General features: G+C 60.4%; 1 protein-coding gene across 9 annotated transcripts in view; it reads left to right on the top strand.

Annotated features, from left to right (window-relative positions):
* The window catches only part of STK40 (serine/threonine kinase 40), a 39,229-nt gene extending 18,719 nt beyond the window's left edge, over positions 1-20,510 (top strand). For 7 of the 9 annotated variants that reach the window (XM_027620281.2, XM_027620297.2, XM_027620289.2 and 4 more), the window contains 11 exons: positions 945-1,064; positions 2,681-2,766; positions 3,128-3,271; positions 5,297-5,524; positions 6,407-6,459; positions 12,186-12,301; positions 16,002-16,146; positions 16,250-16,369; positions 16,807-16,891; positions 18,167-18,377; positions 18,924-20,510. In XM_027620281.2, the coding sequence (XP_027476082.1) occupies positions 945-1,064; positions 2,681-2,766; positions 3,128-3,271; positions 5,297-5,524; positions 6,407-6,459; positions 12,186-12,301; positions 16,002-16,146; positions 16,250-16,369; positions 16,807-16,891; positions 18,167-18,377; positions 18,924-19,087 (1,472 nt within the window). In that variant the 3' untranslated portion in view covers positions 19,088-20,510. Of the gene's footprint in view, positions 1-944; positions 1,065-2,680; positions 2,767-3,127; positions 3,272-5,296; positions 5,525-6,406; positions 6,460-12,185; positions 12,302-16,001; positions 16,147-16,249; positions 16,370-16,806; positions 16,892-18,166 lie in introns of all 9 variants that reach the window. The other 2 variants (XM_027620268.2, XM_027620315.2) reach the window with 1 other exon arrangement.
* The last annotated feature ends 1,252 nt before the right edge of the window (positions 20,511-21,762 follow it).

Here is a 21,762-nt window from a genome sequence, read left to right as displayed (position 1 = left end):
CCGCAGGGCTGGGCAGCTGGCCTTCCCTGGGCATCCCTGTGGCCCTCTGCCCTCCCTCCTTGCCCCATGTCCAGGACACTGCCTCCCCGAGCTGTTAACTGTAAGCAACCAAAAGGAGCCACTCTCTTGTCTTATTTAATCCACATCCAGATGTTATGTTCTAGAATCTGGCATCCATCTTTCATCTTAACCCTAGAGGAGGCAGGGATTTCCAGGTGGAGCCAGGTGCTCAGTGACCTCCGTCAGGGCCCTTTCACTGGCCCTTAAAGGCACAATATATGCTTTTCGTAAAAGTAATTAAAGAAAAAATTGAAAATAGGACAAAGAGAAGAGAAAGTAGATCCCCCCATTGATAACTCTGGGTGTTCTTCCATTAGAGAGGAGCTAAGAGTCGGGAGTTTGAGAGAGGAGATCCCCTGGGCAGCCATCCTCGCACTTGGTGGGCCTGGGAGGCCCCCAGGCTTCCTCCCCACCGTGCCCCAGAGATCAGATCAGTGGGGGTGCAGAGGGACCCAGGATTCAGTACCTCAGGCCACTCAGCTGCAGGTGTTTGGGGGGAAGGCCTCACTTTAGGAACAGTCACTTCCAGGCCATCACCCCTCTCTGTCTCTGGGGTGGTCTCTTAGGGACCCCAGTTTGCATCTGCACAAAGCCAGTGTCCTCTCTGCATTTGACTGGCCCCTTTGAGGCGGGCTGTCTGCCCACCTCCGTAGCCAGCATATGCGGCCTGGAAGGACATCCCCCTTGAGCCCCCGATTAATGCCAAGGAAAGGAGCTGTGGCTCTTTGTCACTGGGAACCTTTGATGCTCCTCCAGGAGGGGGAGGAGGCGGCGGCAGCAGCAGCTGTGTGACGCATCCCCAAGTCAGAGACTTGCAGGCTCGGTTCGTGTGAGGAAACTCGCTGACTTGCTCAGTGAGAAGGGCTCTTCTCTGTCTTGTCTAGAGCTGAGAATGAAGCGGAGAGCATCGGACAGAGGAGCTGGGGAAACGTCATCCAGGGCAAAGGCTCTAGGAGGTGGCATTTCTGGAAATAATGCAAAGAGAGCTGGACCATTCATCCTGGGTAAGCCTCTGCCCGCAGGGTGGGCCGGGGTGCGGGGGGCAGGGGTGCGGGGCGCAGGCGCAGTCCGATGGGCAGCCGTGCAGGGCGGAGTGCCACACCCACCTCAGTGCACCATGCGGGGCCCCAGCCTCAGGGCTGTAAGTACAGCCCCTTTGTGCCAGTGGAAGGTCCAGAGCCTTAGGTCACAGGTCACGCTGTACCAGAGTTGTCATTTTTGTTGTAGCCTCACCAGCCTTCGATCAGCTCCAGCTGAGAGCTAGACTGTCTCTTCCCCCAGAGCACCCCATTTGCCCCCCAGCCCATGGCACACAAGCTGCATCAGAACCCAAGGCCCATCATCCCAGGCATTTCTTTGACCATTCTTGGAGGGTACAATTCATTCCACAGGGCATCTGGTATAGCCCTCCAGATTTCTTGTAAAATTGGCACAGAAGTCCTGCGGAATTAGGTGTGCCCAGTGGTCCAGAAGAGCCGCAGGGTCTTTCTGCGCGATGTTAGAGGCCCAACAAATCGGGGTTGCTGTGCTCAGGGTTGCAGGGGTGAAGTGGGCTCTAAGGACACTGGAGACTGGTTATGAGTTTTGCTTTGGGGCGGCGTCTCGGACTTATGGGCACCGGACAGCTCCAGCCCCAGTCGTTGGGCAGATGGTTCCCAGTACCTACCATTTGCCGGGCCTGGGCTGTGTGCTAGGGGCACAGCAGTGAACAGGACAGACAGGTTCCGGCCCTCACAGAGCTTAACATTCTAGTTGGAAAAAGAAACAGAGTAAACACCGCACAAGATCATCAGCAGGGCGGTAAGTGCCTTGAAAGAAGTAAACAAGACGATGTGAAAGTGGGACGGGTTACAGGGAGTGTGTACAAGAAAGGTTCCGTATGAGGAAGTGATATTTGGGCTGACTCCCAAGGAGGAGAAGGATCCAGCCATGTGAAACGCAGGGGAAGAGCATTCCAGATAGAAGAAACAGCAAATGCAAAGGCCCAGAGGCAGGAAAGGGCTTAACAAGTTAGTACTTAAGAGCCCAGTGTAGCTGGAATATTGGCGAGGGGGTAGGAGAACATGATCAGTGAGGTGGGCAGGAACCAAACCACACAAGGCCTCGGGAGCCAAAAAAGTTTCGACTGTGTTAAGGGCAGTGACGCTGTGACCTTGTCTGACTTCTGCTCTGAACGCTCAGGCGGGATGCCGGCAAGGGACAGCAAGCAGTGTCCCCCTCCAGGAGTACAAAAGTCCCCCAAACCTGGGCTCTGATGGGGGCCAGGCAGCCACCTCAGACGACCAGGGGAGCTCCCAAAGCTATAGTTCCTCAGCCCGGAGATGCTGATTCAGAGGCTCCAGGTTGCCGCTGGGATCTCTGCTTTTACCACTCACTCCTCAGAGGTTCCATGACACCCCCACTGTTGAAAACCCCTCCTTTTGCAAGCCGGGCCCGTAAAAGCCAGGTATACCTCAGGCACATGCGCATGTGCTCTTCCATTGTTGGAGAGGAGACTGAGAACCCTCCACCAGAAGACTTGGGGGGGAGGTCACTCTGTGACTGTGAACAGTGGAAAGACCATGTGGTGCCACGAGAGACGGTGCTCGGAAAAGTAAGCCCGAGGCTCTGTGTGCCGTAGGTCCCCGTCTGGGCAACTCCCCGGTGCCAAGCATTGTGCAGTGTTTGGCAAGGAAAGACGGCACAGATGACTTCTATCAGCTGAAGGTGAGTGAGGCGCCCAGGGCGGGGTTGGCTCGGGCCCCAGGGGCTGGCCCGCCAGCCTGCTCTCCCCCCTTCTCATCTTCACACCCACACCACCTGCAAACAAGAGGAGCACCATCTCTTCCCAGGAGGCGGTCGGGCGCATGCAGCCTCGCTCTGAACAGGCCTGCGCTCAGAGCAGGAATCACACTGCCGTCACATTAAGAGAAACCTCACACGTCGCACGTGCCCGTGGGGATGTGCGTGCAGGTGTTGCGGGCCCGACCGCGAGCCCCCTGCTCTTCCTGCTCACGCCATTCTGCTTTGTAAAGTAAGGTTTGTTTTTTGGGTTTTTTGGTCTTTTTGTGTGTGTGCCTTCCTAAAGATCCTTACCCTTGAGGAGAGGGGGGACCAAGGAATAGAAAGCCAAGAGGAGAGGCAAGGCAAGATGCTGTTACACACCGAGTACTCTCTGCTCTCCCTCCTCCACACGCAGGACGGTGTGGTTCACCACCATGGGCTCTTCCAGGTGAGTGGCAGAGGGGGATGCCTGTCCCCCCCCCCGCAACCCCCCACCCCTGGCTGGCTCCTGGGGCTGGCCCCTGCTGGGGCCACATCTGTACTTGGAACAGCTTGCCCACGCAACTGCCTGGGAACCCTGCATGCTGGGTGCGCCGGGACTTCCTGGGTGGGCTGGGCTGGAGGTCAGGCTCTGGCCACACCAGCTGCTGCAGCACCCCTGCAGTGAGGCTTGCTGCCCATTGGGAGTGCCCCTTTCTTTGGAGAGCCACTTTTCTGAGAAGGGAGGAAAGCATGAAGTCATTTAAAGACGCCTGGGCTCTTTCCTATTGTGTCGTGTCAGAAATGGGCCAGGCTAGGGAGGGATGAGCCTCGTGGGCCACCTGTGGATCCTGCAGTTGGTGTTGGTATCAACAGTCCTTTCGCCTGCCCAGGCATCCCAGTTAGTTGAGCAAGTATCCCCGAGCTCCCCGTGCTCACAGGTTCCAGGTCTCTTAGGGAACGTACTAATGAGTAACTTGTACCCTGAAAAGAGCCCTCCTTGGGGCCGAATTGTGTCTCCAGAAATGAGGAAGGCCCGGTTCAGGACGCTCAGGAGGCCTCCTGCTCAGGCCCCCAGCAGAGCTTCTGCAGGGCCCTCGGCTAGACAAGCTGGACAGGGCCACTCTTGCCCGATGGACCCGGCCCCCGAGAGGCAGTGTGGGGGCAGGGAGCCACAGAGGTTTGGGAGCCGGCGGCCCTGGAGTCAGGTTGCATGACCTCGTCCCTACACTTTAGGTTCCTCATCTGTAAAATGGAGGTAGCGATGGACACCTGCCCCACGGGGTGGTCGGGAATGTGAGCGGGCATGTGTGCAGCCTGAGCCATCCCTGCACACACTCATCGCGTTACTTCCTTGTCAGCTTGAGTTCTTGGACTAGATAAAGGGAAGATGCCCCCCCACCCCCCACACACCCCACCAAGGTCTTTATTCTTAGATGTGCATTAGAAACAACTCTGAAAATCAGCATTTCCCTTCCACATGAAACCAAACCGAGGGTGATCATGAGTCTTCAGTGCTTCGTCTCTGACAGCTGCCAGAGCTTGGCCCTGCTTTGTACCCTCTTGGATAATAGAAGCTGGGTGGTTAGAAGCATTTCTAGAGTCTCCTGTGTGCCAGACACCGCTGGGCCTCTGGGGAAGAGAGAACGAGAGGTGTGGTCACGCTCCGAAGGAGAAACGTGGCTGTTCCATCCCCAGCAGTTCCCCGGAGGCAAGCGTCAGTCTGCTGGGGCTGACACTGAGCGTCTCCCCAAGCTGGCTCATCGGTAGAGCACGCAGCTCTTGATTTCGAGGTTGTAAGTTCAGGCGCCACGCTGGTTGTAGAGATTACTTTAAAAAAAAAAAAAAGAAAGAAAAAGAAATGTCTTTTCAGCAAGGAAAACGGGCCCAGCACTTACCACCGCACACTGGTAGCAGGACCCACCTCCTGGGCACTGGCATGGGTTGCCGTAGTCTCTGGACAACCTGGGAGGGAGGGTGCCAGCTCCCTTTGACGGATAAGGGACCAGAGACTTGGAGAAGTGAGGTGAACTGCCCCATGTCCCACAGCTGGAATGAGCAGGAGCTGGGGCCTGAACCCTGCCTTACCCACTGTTCCGTGGCTGCCCAGGAGTCCGGCTCCCATGTGAAAGCAGTTGTCTTGGACACACAGAATGCCTCACTTCTACTATCTCGGACCTTGGTCATGGCTGGAACCTCTGGGACTGCCACGGAGGGGGGATGCCCCAGGGCCCCGGCTCTGCTGCCCGTACCCTGGGCCCAGAGGTCCCTTTGGCATTACACGCTCAGCCCTGATCCGAACCCTTTGCACTGGGATCGGAGCACGAAGCCTTTTAACGTCAGCCCCTGGTCCAGGCCGCCGCCCCCACACATGTGCAGCTCGTTCCAGGCTTTGGCATTGGTGTGTGTCTCCAGCTCCAGAGGAGACTGCCCGACCCCTGCCCCTGGACCTGCGGGCCCACACCAAGCCCTGGTCTGCCCCTTTGTCTCCCAGGACCGCACCTGTGAAATTGTCGAGGACACAGAATCCAGCCGAATGGTTAAGAAGATGAAGAAGCGCATCTGCCTTGTCCTCGACTGCCTCTGTGCGCATGACTTCAGTGACAAGACCGCCGACCTGATCAACCTGCAGCACTACGTCATCAAGGAGAAAAGGCTCAGCGAGCGAGAGACCGTGGTCATCTTTTACGACGTGGTGCGCGTGGTGGAAGCCCTGCACCAGGTGAGGCCCTGCCCCCCCGCCCCCCCCCCGCCGGTCCCCCCTCCTCTAGCTGGCCCGTCCTGGGCTCCCAGTGACCGAGAAGCCTCCAGGCCCCACTGCCACAGAAGGCCACCCTTCTTGCTGCTGCTCCGCGGAAGCAGCTATGGGGCCCGTCTTCCCCCCTCCACCCCCCAGGTGTGCTCTGCAGCTGGAATGTCCAGAAGGAAAGTGGCTAGATGACCTGTGTAGCCAGCGAGGCACAGGGCTGCAGGCCTCAGCCCAAGTGCCTGGGAGGCGCTGCCCGGGCTGCCCAGCAGAGCCCAGCAGAGCGGCTCCCTGTCTTTGAGAGGCTAGCCTGTAGTCTCCCAGCGGAGGTGACGACGGTGGGATGCCCCTCGGGCAGCCGCAGCCTGTCCGCTTTCCCTAGGGTTGGGGTGTCAGGCACCCCAAGGTGTGGTGAGGAGAGCCTGGGCCTCTTCCAGGCACACAGCTTCTGCAGGCTGAGCCTGCACTACTTGGTCACCAGAACCGTGAGCGTTCACCTCTGACCGCAGATCCAAGCAGATGCTACTGTTTTTCTCGGCAGGGTGTTTGCTGGAGGCGGAGGGAGGAGTGGTTTTCCCTGCTGGCTGCCACTCTGAGGGGAGAAAGCTGGGGAAACCGCCCCGGTAGGGCAGAGACTGCCTGGGTTCGCATATTCCCCTATCCCTACCCATGGCTGATGAGGCCTTAGAACAGTCCTGATCTGTCTGTGCTGACAAATCAAGGCAGGAGCCCAAAGAGACATGTTGTAGAGCCTTTTTCCTGCCTCCCCAAACCCCTGAAGAGCCCACATCTTACAGGCTGGGCCCAACCCTGGCTCTGTCCTTCATGGTCCAAGCCATGTGCCTATTCCTTTTCCAGAAAAACATCGTGCACAGAGACCTGAAGCTTGGGAACATGGTGCTGAATAAGAGGTAAGACCCTCCTCTGTCGGGATGTGACCTTGCGGCTGGCACGGGCCACATGCTTCAGCTACCCAGTGGCCTCCAGTGCCCCCTGTTTCCAACTCACACCAGCCCGCTTCTGCAGGAGAATCCCAGGGCCTGGAGGATGGGACACCTGCTTCGGCCTTTTGCCACGTGGGAATATGGTGCTTGCTTAGAAGGAGGGGAGTCTTAGGGGCCCCTGGGTGGCTCCGTCGGTTGAGCATCCAACTCTTGATCTCGGCTCAGGTCTTGATCTCAGGGTTGTGGGTTCAGGCTCCACATTCGGTTCCAGGCTGGACATGGAGCCTGCCTAAAAAAAAAGAAGGGGAGTCTTAAAGGCCACAGGCCACAGAAAGGGAACTCTGAGAAGAATTCCAGAGATCTTCCTTGGACCATTCATTTGTGTGTATCTAGTGGGTGCTCAGTAAATGACTATAAAAAATGGAGAAATTAGTGAAGGAATGACAGGTGAGCAAAATGAGTTCTCGTCATAGGTTGGATTCCCAGGAAACACACTCTGAGATGTGTGTGCAGGTTTACTAAGAAGTGCTCTTGGGGCAAAGGGTGGGATTGGGCAGAGGGAGAAGCAGAGCTGTGGTACAGTCACAGTGGGGCCTCAGCCTGGAAAACTCAAGAGCCAGGGGCCCTTCAGATACCCCAAATTGAGGCAAGGGGGCTCATGGCCCTGGACGCCCACTGCGACCAGCCTCAGAACGCAGGCTGTGCCCAGGGCAGGGTGGGCTAGCCGTGGCCAGGGCAGCTTCCTTTGGCTAAGGGGGCTTCCCGGAAAAGGATGCAGCTATGAGTGGTCAGGGGCCATCACTCTCAGCAGCAGGGAGAAAGTGCCTCGATCTCAGAGGGGGTCTGGGCGGCTCACCCTAGCACCCTCGGTCCATCAGTGGCAGAGGGAGATCACACGAGGCCCCGGCCCCAGGCTATCACCCCTCTCCCCAGCTGGAGGGGCCCCAGCCTCATAGGGGCCCAGGACCGCCGGCAGGCACCACCATGACCATAGACGTGCAGGGCTGGGAAGGGCCCACTGCCTCCCTTGCTGTCTCCGGGGAGAGCCAACACCTTGCCACCCGCTCACTGCCAGGCGTTGAGGTGGGTCTGAGGGCTCGCAAATGGCAGGCACCAGTCTCACAGCAGAAGCGGTGTGGTGGTGACTTGTTCCCTAATGTGGCCACCCACTCACGAGGGGGCCCGCTGTCCCTGTGAAGTGGCCAGAGCCACAGCAGGCACGAGAGAAGAAGCTGCAGGGAGATAGGCCCCTGGGGACCAGACCCCCCCCCCCGACGCCATGGGGAGATCACCGCCCTTCTGCCACCACCAGCCAGCATCAGGGCCACAGACGGACCATCTCCCAGAGCCACCGTGCAATGGGGCGCCGACCAGAAAGCACTGGCTGGGGGTCCGGGGAGGTGGGCAGAGACTCTGGCCATCTGAGTCGGTTTCCTGAAGGATGAGTAACGATTTGCAGGAAGCCAAAATTCCAGGGCTGCTGGAACCCCTGATGGGCTGAGGGAGGGAGCTGGGGAAGCTCGGGGCTCAGACCTGGCCCGTAGCCCAGCGCTGCCTCTTCATTCCGCTCAAGACCATGGAGTTCATTTGATTACATGTTGGGTGATGGGTTCATCAGCGTATCATCAGTGTATCGAGAGGCTGCTGTGCTAGCAAGCCCTTCTCTGAGCTTCCGTTTCCTCCTCTGTGGAGGTGGAGGTGATTAAACCTCCCTGCAGAGACTGGCCTGAGACGTGGAACCGCCTCACGGGGCTGGGCCCGTCGTAAGCGCCCCGCGTGCGGGATGGCCTGTAGCTCGCTTCCCAGGGGACAGGGCCTGCTGGGGGTTGGGCGGCTGGCAAGGGCCGGCAGTGAGCCTGGGCAGGGGACTCAGGTGCTAGAGAACCTGGACCCCGCCAGCCCTGAGGGTGCGTCGTCTTATTTGGACTTGCGGCCCCGGCCTTCTGTGGGACGCTGGCCCAGTACCATCCAGCTCTGGACGGCAGGCTCACTGCTCACACAGAGGGGGCATGTTTTTTGACCACGTAAGTGCATCCGGCTGCGGAGCCCACGTCCTCTGCAGCCTTCCCCCGCAGCCCTGCGCCGGCTCTAACTGAGCCAACTGAGCAGCCTGAGGGTGCTTGTGGGAGCGTGCACTGGGCCCCTGTGCCGCCGACCACAGAAGTCCCCCCACCCCCACCCCCAGGCCACCTCGCTCCCAGGAATGTAGTCGGGAAGTCCAGCCCCTCTCGAGTACCAGCAGTGGCTCCTCATGTGTGTGTGCCCGTGTGTGTGTGTGCCCGTGTGTGTGTGTGCACCCGTGTGTGTGTGTGCCCGTGTGTGCCCATGTGTGTGTGCCCGTGTGCAGCTCCGTGTGTGTGCGCACCCGCGTGCAGCTCCCTGTGTGTGCGCCCGTGTGTGTGTGCCTGTGTGTGTGCGTGTGTGTGTGCGCCCGTGTGTGTGTGCCTGGGTGCAGCTCCATGTGTGTGTGCGCCCATGTGTGCCCGTGTGTGTGTGCCCGTGTGTTCCCTGTGTGTGTGTGCCATGTGCAGCTCTGTGTGCCCGTGTGTGTGTGCCCGTGTGCAGCTCCCTGTGTGTGTGCACCCGTGTGTGTGTGTGCATGTGCGCCTGTGTGCAGCTCCATGTGTGTGTGCCCGTGTGTGTGCCCGTGTGTGCGTGTGTGCCCGTGTGCAGCTCCGTGTGTGTGTGTGCCCGTGAGCAGCTCCGTGTCTGTGTGCCCGTGTGTGTGTGTGTGCTGGTGTGCAGCTCCCTGTGTGTGTGTGTGTGCCTGTGTGTGTGCCGTGTGCAGCTCCCTGTGTGTGTGTGTGCGTGTGCCCATGTGGATGTGCACCCGTGAGTTTCCCTCGGATTGAGGAGCACCAGTACCCCTCTCACACCCTGTGTCTTGGCTGCGTTGCCTCTCATCCCCTTTTTGGGGTGTTGGGGCAGACGGAGGTTCTGGCCGCCCCTCACTTGACTCGTGGTGCTCCGGCAGCAGCGCAGGGGGACCAAGCGCGAGCGCGGCACCCTGCCCCGTGAGCGTCTGCAGGCACACCCCTGCCTTCTTGCTCGCACCCCTGCAGAGTTTGAAGGCCGACCTGGAGGAGCTCTAGCCCCCGCCTGCCCGCCAGGCCAGGGCCCTGACTCCAAGCCGGAGGCCTCCTCTGTTGCTCACAGAACGGAGCGGCTTCAGGGGAGGAAACAGGGAGAAGTGTTTGCAAGGCGGCTACCATGACGAGTTCACCCTGCCTGGGAGAAAAGGCAAGGGTTGAAACCTGAAATACCCTTTTGGGGTTATATGAGGTCTGCTGTGGGTTCTTTCTCCTTCCTCCTTTCTTTTTGGGTAAGCAAGTTGCACACCAAGTTCCTAGAAAAGGAGAAAAATGCTGGTAGCCCAAAGGGCCATAACTAAAGAGTGACTCACGCAGAGCTGCCTCCCTTCAACCCCACTGCCCTTGCCCCCTGCCGCCACCGGGGCTCCCAAGGGTCTGGGCGCCACCCGCCGCCTTGGGCGGTAGTGGCAGGGCCGGGGAGTGTGGCCAGGCTTCGGGAGGGCTCGGAGCTGATGGTGTGGTTTCCTGTGGGCCAGCCTCCAGGACCCTCGGCGCCATGGGCCAGCTTGGCCCCGCCACCCGCCGCGCAGCCACACACGGTGTCCTCGCGTCCCTGGCCCAGGCCAAGGCCCAGAGGGCAGCAAGGCTGGCGGCACGGCTGGTGGGAAGCCCAGCCCGCCCTGGCCTGCTCACTCCGGGGCCTGTGGCCACAGTGTGGCTCCCCTCGCCTGCCGCCTCAGATGGGCTCTTTCCTGGGGTGTCCCATCACTAGCCAGCCATGCCCCCCCGTCTGAGGAGGAGAGGGTAATCCGAGCTAGCCATTAGCAGTCAGTTACTAGTTGCCAGGTCCCCGGCTCTGTGCCTTCCCGGAGGTTGTCTTCTTGTCATATCCTCACACAGCCCTCACACAGCTAATATTCTCCATTTGGCGATAAGGAAACAGGTTTAATTAGAGATTGAATGAGGTACCCACGGTCCTGCAGCCAAGGGAACGGCCGAGCTGGGCCTGGGGCCCGGGCATCCCAACTTCCAAGCTCCCCAGACCCTGCCCTGAGCAGTACCCTCCCAGCGTCTCGTGCCTCAGGGAGCCCCTGCAGAAGACACTGCCCGCCGCGGCAGCCGGCTCAGGTGGGGGGACGGACCGTGGGCCTTCTGCTCTGTGGGGGCCTTGCAGATGCACAGTCCCAGATCCAGGGCAGTGACATGGGCAGCCCAGAGCTGGAGCAATCTACTTCCTGACACGGTGTCCTTGGCCAGACCCTTTGCCTGCACTGTCCAGCCCTGGCTGCCCTGGGGGGCCACCGGGCAGATTGCTGTGGCATCTGACAGGGCAGGCCTGTGTGCAGAGCGAGAGTCGAGGTTTCCATTTGGATTGCAGAGGACAGACTAACCTTTGTTTTGTACCAAGCCCTTTGCCAGCAGAATTCCCCGAGATAGCCGAAGGGCTCGCCGAGCCTGTTGGTCACAGCTCCTGGGGAATTCCATGCTCAGCCCCACACACCCTGTACCTCTAAGCCGACCCCCTCTTCACCCTGGAGACTCGGCCAGTGAGAGGCGGTGGGAGGCCCCTCAGAGGGCTGCCCTTGCTGCCGTCCTCCGGCTTCTCTGCCCAGCCAGGTGACATGGAGCCGGGCAGGTGGCCCCTGCCCCGTGTGGGTGGAGAGGTGCCCTTTCTCACTGGTCCTCCCCGACAGGGCCTCTTGGAGGGGCTGCCCACCCCCACCGCCCAGGTATGGAGTAAGGCATCCTCCCTGGGCCTCTTCCTTTTGTGTACATTGTGAGTTTCATAAAGGGATCTGAGCCCTAAGCTGCTCTCGCCCATGACTCTCTGACCAGGGAGTCTGGGGTCTTCTAGGTCCAAGGAGAGTCTGAAGTCCAAGACAAGGGCTGAGTTAGCTTTGATGGAATTGAAGGGAAATTGAGAGGCTGGGCAGTGCCCAGGGACATGTAGGTACCAACTGGTGGCCGTCCAGAGTGCAGGCTCTGGGGTCAGGCAGACCCAGGCTTGGATCCTGTTCACTAGCCCCATGACCCTGAGCAGGTCCCTTCGTTTTTCTGTACCTAAACTGCATCACCTGCGAGGGGTGAATGCAAACAGTCCATATCGGACCCACAAGCCAGGGCCTGTACCTGCTAAGTGCTCTGTAGGCATTCGTTTTTAGTACTGTCCGGGATGCTGATTGACAATGACCAGGGTGATGACCAAAGGGATCGGCCAGGGGGACAAAAGTGGCCCCCGTGGGTGGACTCCAGAGCCCTGCTGACCTTCCTTTTCATTGTATGTAAATGAGGGAGCCGAACTAGAGCTCCAGTCATTCCAAATGTCCATGTTCCGTGAGGTGGTTTTGGGAAGTCTCTGCAAATCGTTCTGAGTCCTAAGCTGTGGCCCCAAGGCTCAGCCCGGACAGCAGGTTCCGGGGAGCCCCTCTGGAGCACTCACTGGGTCAGAGTGACTCAGTGCCTCTGATCCCAGGTGCCGAGGGGACAGCTCAGCAGCTGCAATGGCACTGCTCATGCAGCCACAGGGAAGGCAGTGGGGACCCGGGGGGCAGGAAGGGATGTGGTGTGAGTCCTTTGCTCCCTTGGCGAGCCAGGGGGGGGGCAGTTGGGTGCCTGCGGGTACAACACAAAATTTGTTCATTCTCTGCCCCCTGCTCCCAGGACACATCGGATAACCATCACCAACTTCTGCCTCGGGAAGCATCTCGTGAGCGAGGGGGACCTGCTGAAGGACCAGAGGGGGAGCCCTGCCTACATCAGCCCAGATGTGCTCAGCGGTACGTGTGGCGAGCCAGGCAGCGGGCCCCAAGGGCTCCGCACCACCGGGCCCCACAGTGGCTCATTCCTTCAGCAGAGCGTGTGTGTGGCGAGGGGGAAGCCTGGGCTACGTGCTGGGGGTTCAGCGGTGGTCCAGACCAGTACTGTCTGTCTGTGTACAAAATCTGGGGTCTTCTGGGGGAGGCAGATGGTAATCCTCACTCTGGTGCAGGGTTAATGACTCTGAGATTATTTTTGTGAGTGTGAACAATGAGCACTTGAAGGACTTCCCTGAGGAAGTGACATTTGAGCTGTGATTGCAAGGACAGATAAGGACTCGGGGTGTGACTGGGAGGGGGTAGCACAGCAGCTGTGGCTGGGGCTCAGGCAGGGGGCCTGGTTCAAGGGGGAGGCCAGACCAGCAAGGCCCGAGGGAAGTTCCCTGGAGAACAGCATCCCACCTTTCAAGTGCGAAAGGAAGCCATGAGCAGGTCTTCAAGACCTCTCTCCCTTTGTTCTGTTCCTTCATTAGTTCCTTCCTTCCCACCTTCCTCCGTCCCTCCGTCCCTCCGTCCCTCCTTTCCTTCCTTCATCTCCCCTCCCTCCTGCCCGAATTTTCCAAGGGCCTACCATGTAGAAGGCCCTGTTCTAGACACTTCAGATACAACAGTGAACAGGCACACAGATCTCCCTGCTTCCGTGAACGCTGAGCTTTCTAGTGGGGATGAAACAGCCAGCACACAAAATAAAAAAGCCAGTTATGCACCGATTAGCCACTGATCCTATTGCTAAGTACCAGGCACTGTGCTGAGCACATGACCTGCATCACCTGCTTAAGAACCCACAGCTACCCTGTGAGGTAAAGATTCCAAGTCCCCTTGTCATAGCTAAGAGTAAACCTGAGAACTGAGGCTCACGGCTCGGCCAGCCTCCTGCCCAAGCCCATGTTCCCCAGGATGCTTTCTTTCCTTTCCCTGTGTCCTTTGCCAAATTGGGGCTTTCTGTCCCGATACTTAGGGAACCAAGGGCTTCAGGTCTGCTCCCATCCCTTCCACACGGAGGTTCCAGGGTGCCTCTGGGGCCAGCATCCCCAGGCCAGCACACTCACCGAAGCATTATCACACATTGGAGGTCTCTCCCCGCTGAGGCTTCTGCTGCAGTGCCAGGCCTTTCCCAGGCCGTGCTGCCACCTCCCCCTCCCCCGGGACCTTGAGGTTGACACACCATGGAGTCAACATGGTGACTGATCATGGTCACCGACGTCCTGGGGTTGGAGTCACCATGGCCTCTGCTAGAGGGAGCCAGGTGGTAGGGCTGCACCCCAACTCCCCAGGGACCAGCCCAGCCTGGACACCCTCCATGAGATTCCTCAAAGCATCCTTGTGGGTGACAGAGCAAGGACGATGCACCAGGCTCCTCCCTCAGCACAGGCCTACGAGCTGGGGCCTGTGACTGTGCGCGCTGGGGCTGGAAGGGCTGGCTGTGGTCAGGCCACCTCCGCCACACCAGGCCAGGGGCCTCCCTGTGCATGCACTTCCTTTGGCTGCCCGGGGCCTCTCCCTGGCTCTTCCAGCTTCATGTGGGTCCCAGAGGACGAAACAGAGGAACCCACTGCTTCAGAGAGAGTCCTAGACCCGGAGACCCGAGATCCGGCTCTCATTCTGGCCTTCAGCCCCCTTCTCTGAGCCCCCGTCTCCTCCTGGGTCAAAATGGGACGCGCTGCTGCCTCCGCACATGGTTAAGAGGTTGAAGCAGGATGATGACTACACATCCCGCCTTGCGGGCTCTGAGTCGAGGCCTGCCACTTTGTTGGTACTGCGTTTCAAGCACAGCCTCAGGCATCAGGCCCAGGGCTGTGAAAAGGCAAACAGGACCTTGCCCGCATAGAGTTATAGTCTGGTCAATAACTGTGTCACCTTGGAAAAGTTACTGACTTCTCTGGGCCTCGAGTTTCACATCTATAAAACTGGGATGATAATAGCCCCCGCTTCATAAGGTCCGTGGGATTAAAGAAGGCCTTTAACCTGCTGTCTGGCTAATTAACATTAGCTGGCATTATCATTACAGAAAGGAAGGCTTGAAGTTCAATCTCCTCGGAAGCCAAAGCTCCGGGCAGGGTCACCTGCCCAGGCAGAGCTCCCGGGGGAGCTTTTCTGCTGGAGGGGGCTGTTCAGCTCCCATCCAGGCCAGGGCAGAAGTCCTGGGGCTCAGGCTGAGGGAACCCACACCGCCTGCAGCCACAGCAGCTAAGAGTCGTGGCTCAGTGAACTCTGGTGATGACCCCACATGGCAGAGCACGGTCCAGGAGAACGGGGTTGCCCTGGGGTTGCCCATGGGGTTGACCATGGGGTTGACCATGGGGTCTGCTGCACAAGGCCATCCACACTGCTCTTTGGCCCCGGGGATTGGAAAGGGGCCAGGGTGACACAGCCTTAGAGAAAGCTTAGCAGAGGCTCATCTCCACAAAATCGCCTACTGTACCAGCCAGGGCAAAAAGCAGCTCACTCCCCAAGCAGCCCTGTGAGCCCTGTGTGTCCTGTGAGGTCAGCGTCCTGGCCCCATTTCACAGATGAAGTAATAGCCTAGGTCAGGGACACCCGTGGTACCTTCTGGAGGCACAGGCCAAGGCCTGTAAGGATACTTCCATGCACATGTGCAGTACACACCCACCTGGTTAAGCTGCTTGACCTTCAGTGGCCCTGGAGAGCCCTCCAGAACCAGTACCCTCTACCCCAAAGGCATTTGTCACCACCCAGGCGGCTTCAGGACCCATAGGAGGGATCCTGGTTGTCCTGGGAGAGGACAGGGAGGTGCCCGGCAGCATCTCTTCCACACCCGTGGGGGAGCTGAGTCACATTCTAGGATCTGGGCTGCTGCTGAGTCTGCTGTCCCAGGGACTGGGTGGGCGGGGAACTTCGCAAGGCTTGAGGTGTTGTATTGCTTGCCAATGGGAGGCGGTAGATAATGGCTTGCCCTGAGAGCCGGCGGAGCCGGGCTTCTCCAGTCAACTGTGTGGTGGTGGACAGGTGACATCCCTGTGCCTCATTTTGGAAGAGGAGAGAAAATAATTCGTGGAGTTGGGCGGAGATGTAAAGAAATGAGAGCATATCTTCCAATGCCATCCCAGTGTGGCGCTTGCTTAAATGCTCGCTCCCTTCTGCAGGGAGGGAAACGGCACAGAGAGGTCACTTAAATGGATATTCATTCCTCTAGCAAATATTGGAGTCCTGCTGGGCACCGGGGCTCAGCGCCAAGCAGAGGGCGCCTGCATCTGAGAACTTACCTTCTCGCAGGGGAGATGGGAAGTAAACGGGAGGGGATCCTCGCAGACAGGGTGAAGCGCTCTGGGGCGAAGGGATGGGGACTGGGGCAGGGGTGGCCGACCGGCCCAGAGCCGGTTAGCTCTTGGTTCCACACACACACTCCTGGCCGCCTGCTCTGTGAGCTGCTTGGCTAGGTGCCAGGGCCATAGACCCAGGCCCAGCCCCAAGAGCTTGCTGTCTGGCAGAGCAGGGCTGGTATGCCAGTGGGTGGCCTGCACAAGGCCAAGTGTAGTCCCTTCTCCTCGGTGGTCACTCCGAGGTGGGGCATCATTCTGGGAGGAAGCGCGGGGCTCCCGTGGTAGGATCTCAGGCGCGGGGCTGGTAAGCTGAGGGAAGCCCGGGGCCTCGCCCTTCCCCGGGCCTGGGCTGAGTGTGTGTGTGTCCGTGTGCCTCACAGGCCGGCCGTACCGGGGCAAGCCGAGCGACATGTGGGCCCTGGGCGTGGTGCTCTTCACCATGCTTTACGGCCAGTTCCCCTTCTACGACAGCATCCCGCAGGAGCTCTTCCGCAAGATCAAGGCCGCAGAGTACACCATCCCTGAGTGAGTCCCACTCCCTGGGGAGGGGCGGAAACACCAAAGTGGTGGGTTGGAGAGAGCCAGCAGCCCCAGGCACCGCCTGAGCCCTCTCCCTCTACCGCATCAGGGACGGGCGCGTTTCCGAGAACACCGTGTGTCTCATCCGGAAACTGCTGGTCCTCGACCCCCAGCAGCGCCTCGCTGCCGCCGACGTCCTCGAGGCTCTCAGTGCCATCATTGCATCCTGGTAAGTGGGCAGGTGCCGGGCTGGGCGGAAGTGTGCGTTCTGCCCGTGCTTAGGCCCTGCCCATCCCACCCAGGATAGCAGCGTGAGGCCGGGCCTGTTTCTTTGCCGGACAGAGTCAGTTTTCCAGATTTTCCCCACGGGCGAGATGGGAAGGGTGCCGCCAGAACTCAAGAGTCGAGCATCCCCCGCGTGCCAGCTGATGACAAGTATAGGACTGGCATTAATTACCTCACTGACTTTCCACTGCAGCCTGTGCGGTAGAAATGTCCCCCATTGTCGGATGAGAAAACTGAGGCTTGGGAGACAGAGTCATTCATGTCGAGAGGGGGCTGAGCTGGGACCCAGCCCGGTCTGTCGAGTCCAGCCGAGTCTTAGAGCTGTGGGGCTCCGGCTGGCCAGGCCCGGGGACCCAGCCTGACTCCTCCGCCTCCCCGCAGGCAGTCCTTGTCATCGCTGAGCGGGCCTTTGCAAGTGGTTCCTGACATCGACGACCAGATGAGCAATGCAGACAGCTCCCAGGAGGTGAGTTGGGAAGGTCAGAGCAGTCATCACCCAGTCCCAAGGGACCAGAGTCCGGGGACGGCAGGCTGCAAGGCCCCCTGGTCTGAGCTGCCTGGGGCCTTCCTTGCCTCCTGGCGGCCCCGTAGCCTGCAAGAGGGCCGTGGGACAGTGGAGGCGGGGGCCCAGCCTGGCCCTCTCGGCTTCCTCTTCCTGCCGGAGCCCTGGCTCTGCCCTGCGCTGACTCACTGGGTCTCTCTCAGCCTCTCTGCTCTTCCTTTTCCAGATGATTCATTTTCTCCCAGTTTTCTCTCATTTCCTGCTCCCTGCACTGGAGAAAGTGCTGGGCCTGGCGTGGGGGCAGACCTGGGCACCCGGCAGCAGCTGCCAGGCAGTCTTAGGGTGCCCCCTGGAGGGCAGGGCTTGGCCAGCAGAGCTGTGGGACAGATGCCGGGAGGACCTTCCCTCCCTGCCCCTGCCCCAGAGCGCCACTGCCAATGCTGGGCAGGTGGGAGAGCCTCCTGGCCCTTGACAAGATAGTTGGCAGGCCCTCCCTCACCTAGATGCCACCCACAGTGCATCTGTCCATCCGCACCACAGGCCTGTGTGGCCGTATTCTCCTCTGTTCACAAAAGGAGGTTCAGAGAGGTGCAGTGATTTTCCTGGTCACACAGCTCAGACCCCAAGTCTGAGTGCAGAGCCCTGCTGTCCCCTGTGATGATCAGCATAGGGACCTGCTCCTTCAGTGTGCGGCCCTCTGCCTGGGCTGTGCCAGGCCCACCCAGGTGCTGAGCACACTGGCCCCCCGACCCCCGGGGCTCTTGAGAACAGCTCTGAGGGGAGATTAATGCCCCTCTTCACAGCTCAGGAAACTAAGGCTTCCAAGGTCATGCGACCTCCCCCAAGGTCAGTGGGTTAGTTAGCGGGGGATCCGCTCAGATCCCAGGCCTGGGCTTTAGCTGGAGCGACCCCTGGGCCAGGCTGCAGGTGAGGTCCAGGCTGGCGGGAGGGCTTCGGGGACCCACCCTGTGGGCCTCCCGGGGAGAGCGGCCTCTGGAGCCAGGTCACCCCTGACACTGATTCCCTGCTCTTCTCTCCAACCCCCCCTCCCCCACCTCTCTCCCTCTCTTTCTCCCCCTCTCCCCCCCTCCCTCTCTCTCCCTCCCTCTCTCCCCCTCTCTTCCTCCCCCTGTCCCCCCCTCCCTTTCTCCCCCTCTTTCTCCCCCTCTCTCCCTCTCTTCCCCCCCCCCCCCCCCCCCGCCCCGCTGCCACTCTGCCTGTCCCTGGCTCTGCCCAAAGGCCAAGGTGACAGAGGAGTGCTCCCAGTACGAGTTCGAGAACTACATGCGGCAGCAGCTGCTGCTGGCCGAGGAGAAGAGCTCCGGACACGAGGCCCGGAGCTGGGTGCCCAAGCGGCAGTTCGGCAGCGTGCCCCCCGTGCGGCGGCTGGGCCACGACGCGCAGCCCATGAACCCCCTGGACGCGGCCATCCTGGCGCAGCGCTACCTGCGCAAGTAGCCCCCTGGCCCTGGGTGCCGGCCCCACCCGCCACCTCTCCCCAGCCCCCAGCCAGCGGCCCGAAGCACCCCCCCCCCCGCTGTCCCCCCACTGGCTGCGACAATGGGGATGGGGCAGGGACAGCGCAGGTCACACATGGGGTCAGCAGAAGTACCACGGAGCTACCTTGGGAATGATCGCTTGACTGTTTGGTTTTTTAATCTGAGAAGCCTAGATAACTAATCTGCTTTTAATCATGACGTTTTAATCTACCTCTGGCTCTCTAACCGTGCTGTCTCTGGACTGAGTGAGGGAGGAAGAGGGGCCGCCCGCCCAGGACAGCGCCTCCCCCCCATAAGCTGAACCGCAGCTCGCTGCTGGCTCCCAAAATGAACGCCCACCCCCCACGGCCCTCCCAGGCCCCTTCCCAGGCTGTGTCCGTCCCTTCCCTTCTGACCCCAGGCCCCTCAGTCCAAGCTTTGGAAAACTTCACCTCATCGTAAGCAGAATTCAAATATATTTATTTTTGTACTGAAACCAACTTCTCTCCCATCTCTAGGTGGCTCGGCCCGTGGCCACGCCCTGCCCCCACCCCCACCGACCTGGCTGGACAGCAGGGAGCCCACCGCCCACAGATGGGCCCCCTTCTCACCCCCAGGCTCAGAAGCCCCTTCCTGGCGGCCCCTCCACCTCCAGCCCACCAGTCCCCCCTGTTTCTGGTGATGGGGAGGCCTTTCTAGACTTGGTTCTCTTTCTTCCATCTCAGTAGCTTCTCTGAGGTGCTGTACCCTCGCATTAACCCTGGTTTCTTTCTGCACCCCGCACCGTGGTACTGAGGTGACGTTGACACAGATGTGAAAGGGGTGCCTGGTGGTCGGGCGGGGAGGGGAGCGCTGGGCCGACCGTGAACAGGTGGGCCCTGCTCGCATGCCCTCGTGTTGCTCCCCGCACCCCTCTGTGTTCACAGGACGGTGGGGGCATCTCCCCTCCGGTTCTTGCCTCATAATGGATGTCGGGTCTCTCCCAGCAGACCCTGGCCAGGGCCCTTCATCGGGGCTGTGGGGCTCGTGGGGAGAGCTGTAGGGACTGGCGGTGGGGGGGGGGGGGGGGGGGTCTGCCTGGCTTGAGAACAGCCCTGCTGCCCTTTTTGAGCCGAGATTTTGAAGTGGATGCCCGTCTTGCCAGAAACACTGTTCTCACCAGAATGCCCTTCCCTCCCACTTCTCCCTCACTGGACTTGGCCTTGCCCGGTGCCAAGCAAAGACCCCCTCCTCTGGCCTATCCCCCCAGGCCCTCCTGGAAAGGCTGAGTGTTCCCCTCCAGGCAGCCCTGGGCCTTCAGGCCCTTCCTGTCTGTTCTTGCTCCCCAGTGGGGAGGTGACCGAGGCCTGTGTGACCTTGTTTCCCAGAGTGTGAGCTGCCCCCTCCCCAAAAGCTGACTCACTGTGAGTGACTTGGGCAAGTTCCCAAACCTCCTTGTGCCTCAGTTTCCCCATCTGGAAAAAATGGGGCCACCTCTTGCCAGCAGTAGCAGGGCCGCCCATGCCCCTTCCTCCCCATGCCCCCATCCCAGCACTTGGGCGCCTCATGCCTCTGCCTCAGTGGGTCTCCGGGAGCCCGCCTGAGCCCAGCACTTACTCCCCCTGAGCACCAAGCTCTGCCTGCATCAGCGGCCAGCCACTGAGAGCCAGGGTGCCGTGCTGCGGGGGTGGGGGATGTCCTCTTTTCTATATTTATTTCAAAAAGAAGTCTCCCAAGGGAGTAGAAATGCAGTCTGGCCTAGGGCTCCCAGCCCCTGTGACTGCCCTCCCGGGAGGGTCTCAGCCGAGACCCTCTGGGCCTGCTTGCCACAGGTGGGCTTTCTCCTCCTTTTCAAAGCAATATGCTCGGGGGTCTGCAGAGCCTTCTCAGACAGGCGGGGCCCTCCAAGGTCAGCCCCTGCGTCTGATTACCTTTGTGGCTAAGCAAATGAGAGGAGGCTGGGCCTGCCCTCCCTGGGTGTCACACACTGAGAGGTCCTGTTGTAAAGAAACAAAACAGAAAAAGTCACAAAAAAGTTTGTATAAAGACATATTTTTGTACTACATGGGGACTCTTCCTGCATGTCAGCAATAAAACTTCCTGACCTGGAGCCCGTGTGGCCTGTACGTCTGCCGTTCTCATCCTTCTCCCGGTGTCGCTGTCCCTCGTGCCCCAGCCAGGCAGGGCAGACTTTCTGCAGCTCTCGGCTCTGCCCCCTCGGACAGCCCCCCCCCCCGCACCCTCCCCCCGCCCCGCAGCCGCTTGGTGGAGGAGGGGACAGAACTACCCCGCATTCTCCTGCCCCATTAGTGCACCGCCTCCCCCCCCCCCCGGAGTGCCCCCGGGGGACTGCCCTGCTCCCCTAGCTCAGCCCGGGCCCCTTGCGGGCGGGAGGCGTCCCAGGGCGGCTGCGGCTGGCCCAGTATCGAGCCTCCCTCCCTGCCAAGCCCCCAGCTGGGGTCGGGGGGGATCCCGGCCAGAGACTGCCCATGTGCCCCCACGCCCATCCAGGGCAGCTGGGGTGAGAAGGGCCCGGCAGGCCTTTTCCTGCACTGGCCTCCCCCCTCGCTCCCCTCCATAGGCAGCCAAAGGGCTTCCTTCCTTCCTTTCTTCATTCCTTCCTTTGCCTAAATTTAGACGTTGCGGCTCGAACACCGGAGTGTGCAGCCGAAGGTAGGCCGGCCCCTCCCCCAGCCCCCCACGGTGCCCCGACAGACCCACTCACAGGAGTGGGAGCCCACACACAGCCCCAGCTCATAGAAGGAGCCGAGCCCACGCCTGGAGCCCCTTCGCAGGCAAGTGTGCACACAGCAAGAGTGAGGCGGCCCTGGGGCTGTGCGGACTCTCCAGAGCCGCCCCGGCCCCTCGCCCGGACCTGCACACCACCTCCCTGGCCACTCCCGCGGCTACACACACTGAGCGCGTTTCCTCTGACCCATCCCTCCTCTGCGAGCCGTCGGGGGTCTGCCAGCTGCAGCGCCCGGTCTTGTCCCCACGTCCGCCTCCTTCCCGTCCCCCTGCCACCCGATCAGCCTCCGTTCCGTGCCACATGCACGGACGGGTCAGCCTTACCGGCCACCAACACCCAAGACCGCCGCCCGCGGGCAGGGACCCGGCCTTGCCTACTCGCCTGTCCACAGCTGGGACGGGCTGGGCACACAGCTCGCACGCCAGAGCTCGGTCTCAATCTCAACGTGTCAGATGGCTCCTCAGTTTTTATTGCGAGCCCCAGAAGCCACGGAAGCGGAAAGTAGCAGAAAGGTGGGGGGGGGGGGGCAGGATCAGCAGCCTCCTGTGCTCCTGAGAAGTCAAACAGGAACGGAGAAGTTTCCAGCCGTTTGAGCCACCTCTGGGGCTCCAGCGGCCTCAGGACTGGAG

This window comes from Zalophus californianus, chromosome 4 (genome assembly GCF_009762305.2).
Source record: "Zalophus californianus isolate mZalCal1 chromosome 4, mZalCal1.pri.v2, whole genome shotgun sequence".
Classification (NCBI taxonomy): Eukaryota; Metazoa; Chordata; class Mammalia; order Carnivora; family Otariidae; genus Zalophus; species Zalophus californianus.
This window is presented reverse-complemented; position numbering and strand designations above follow the sequence as displayed.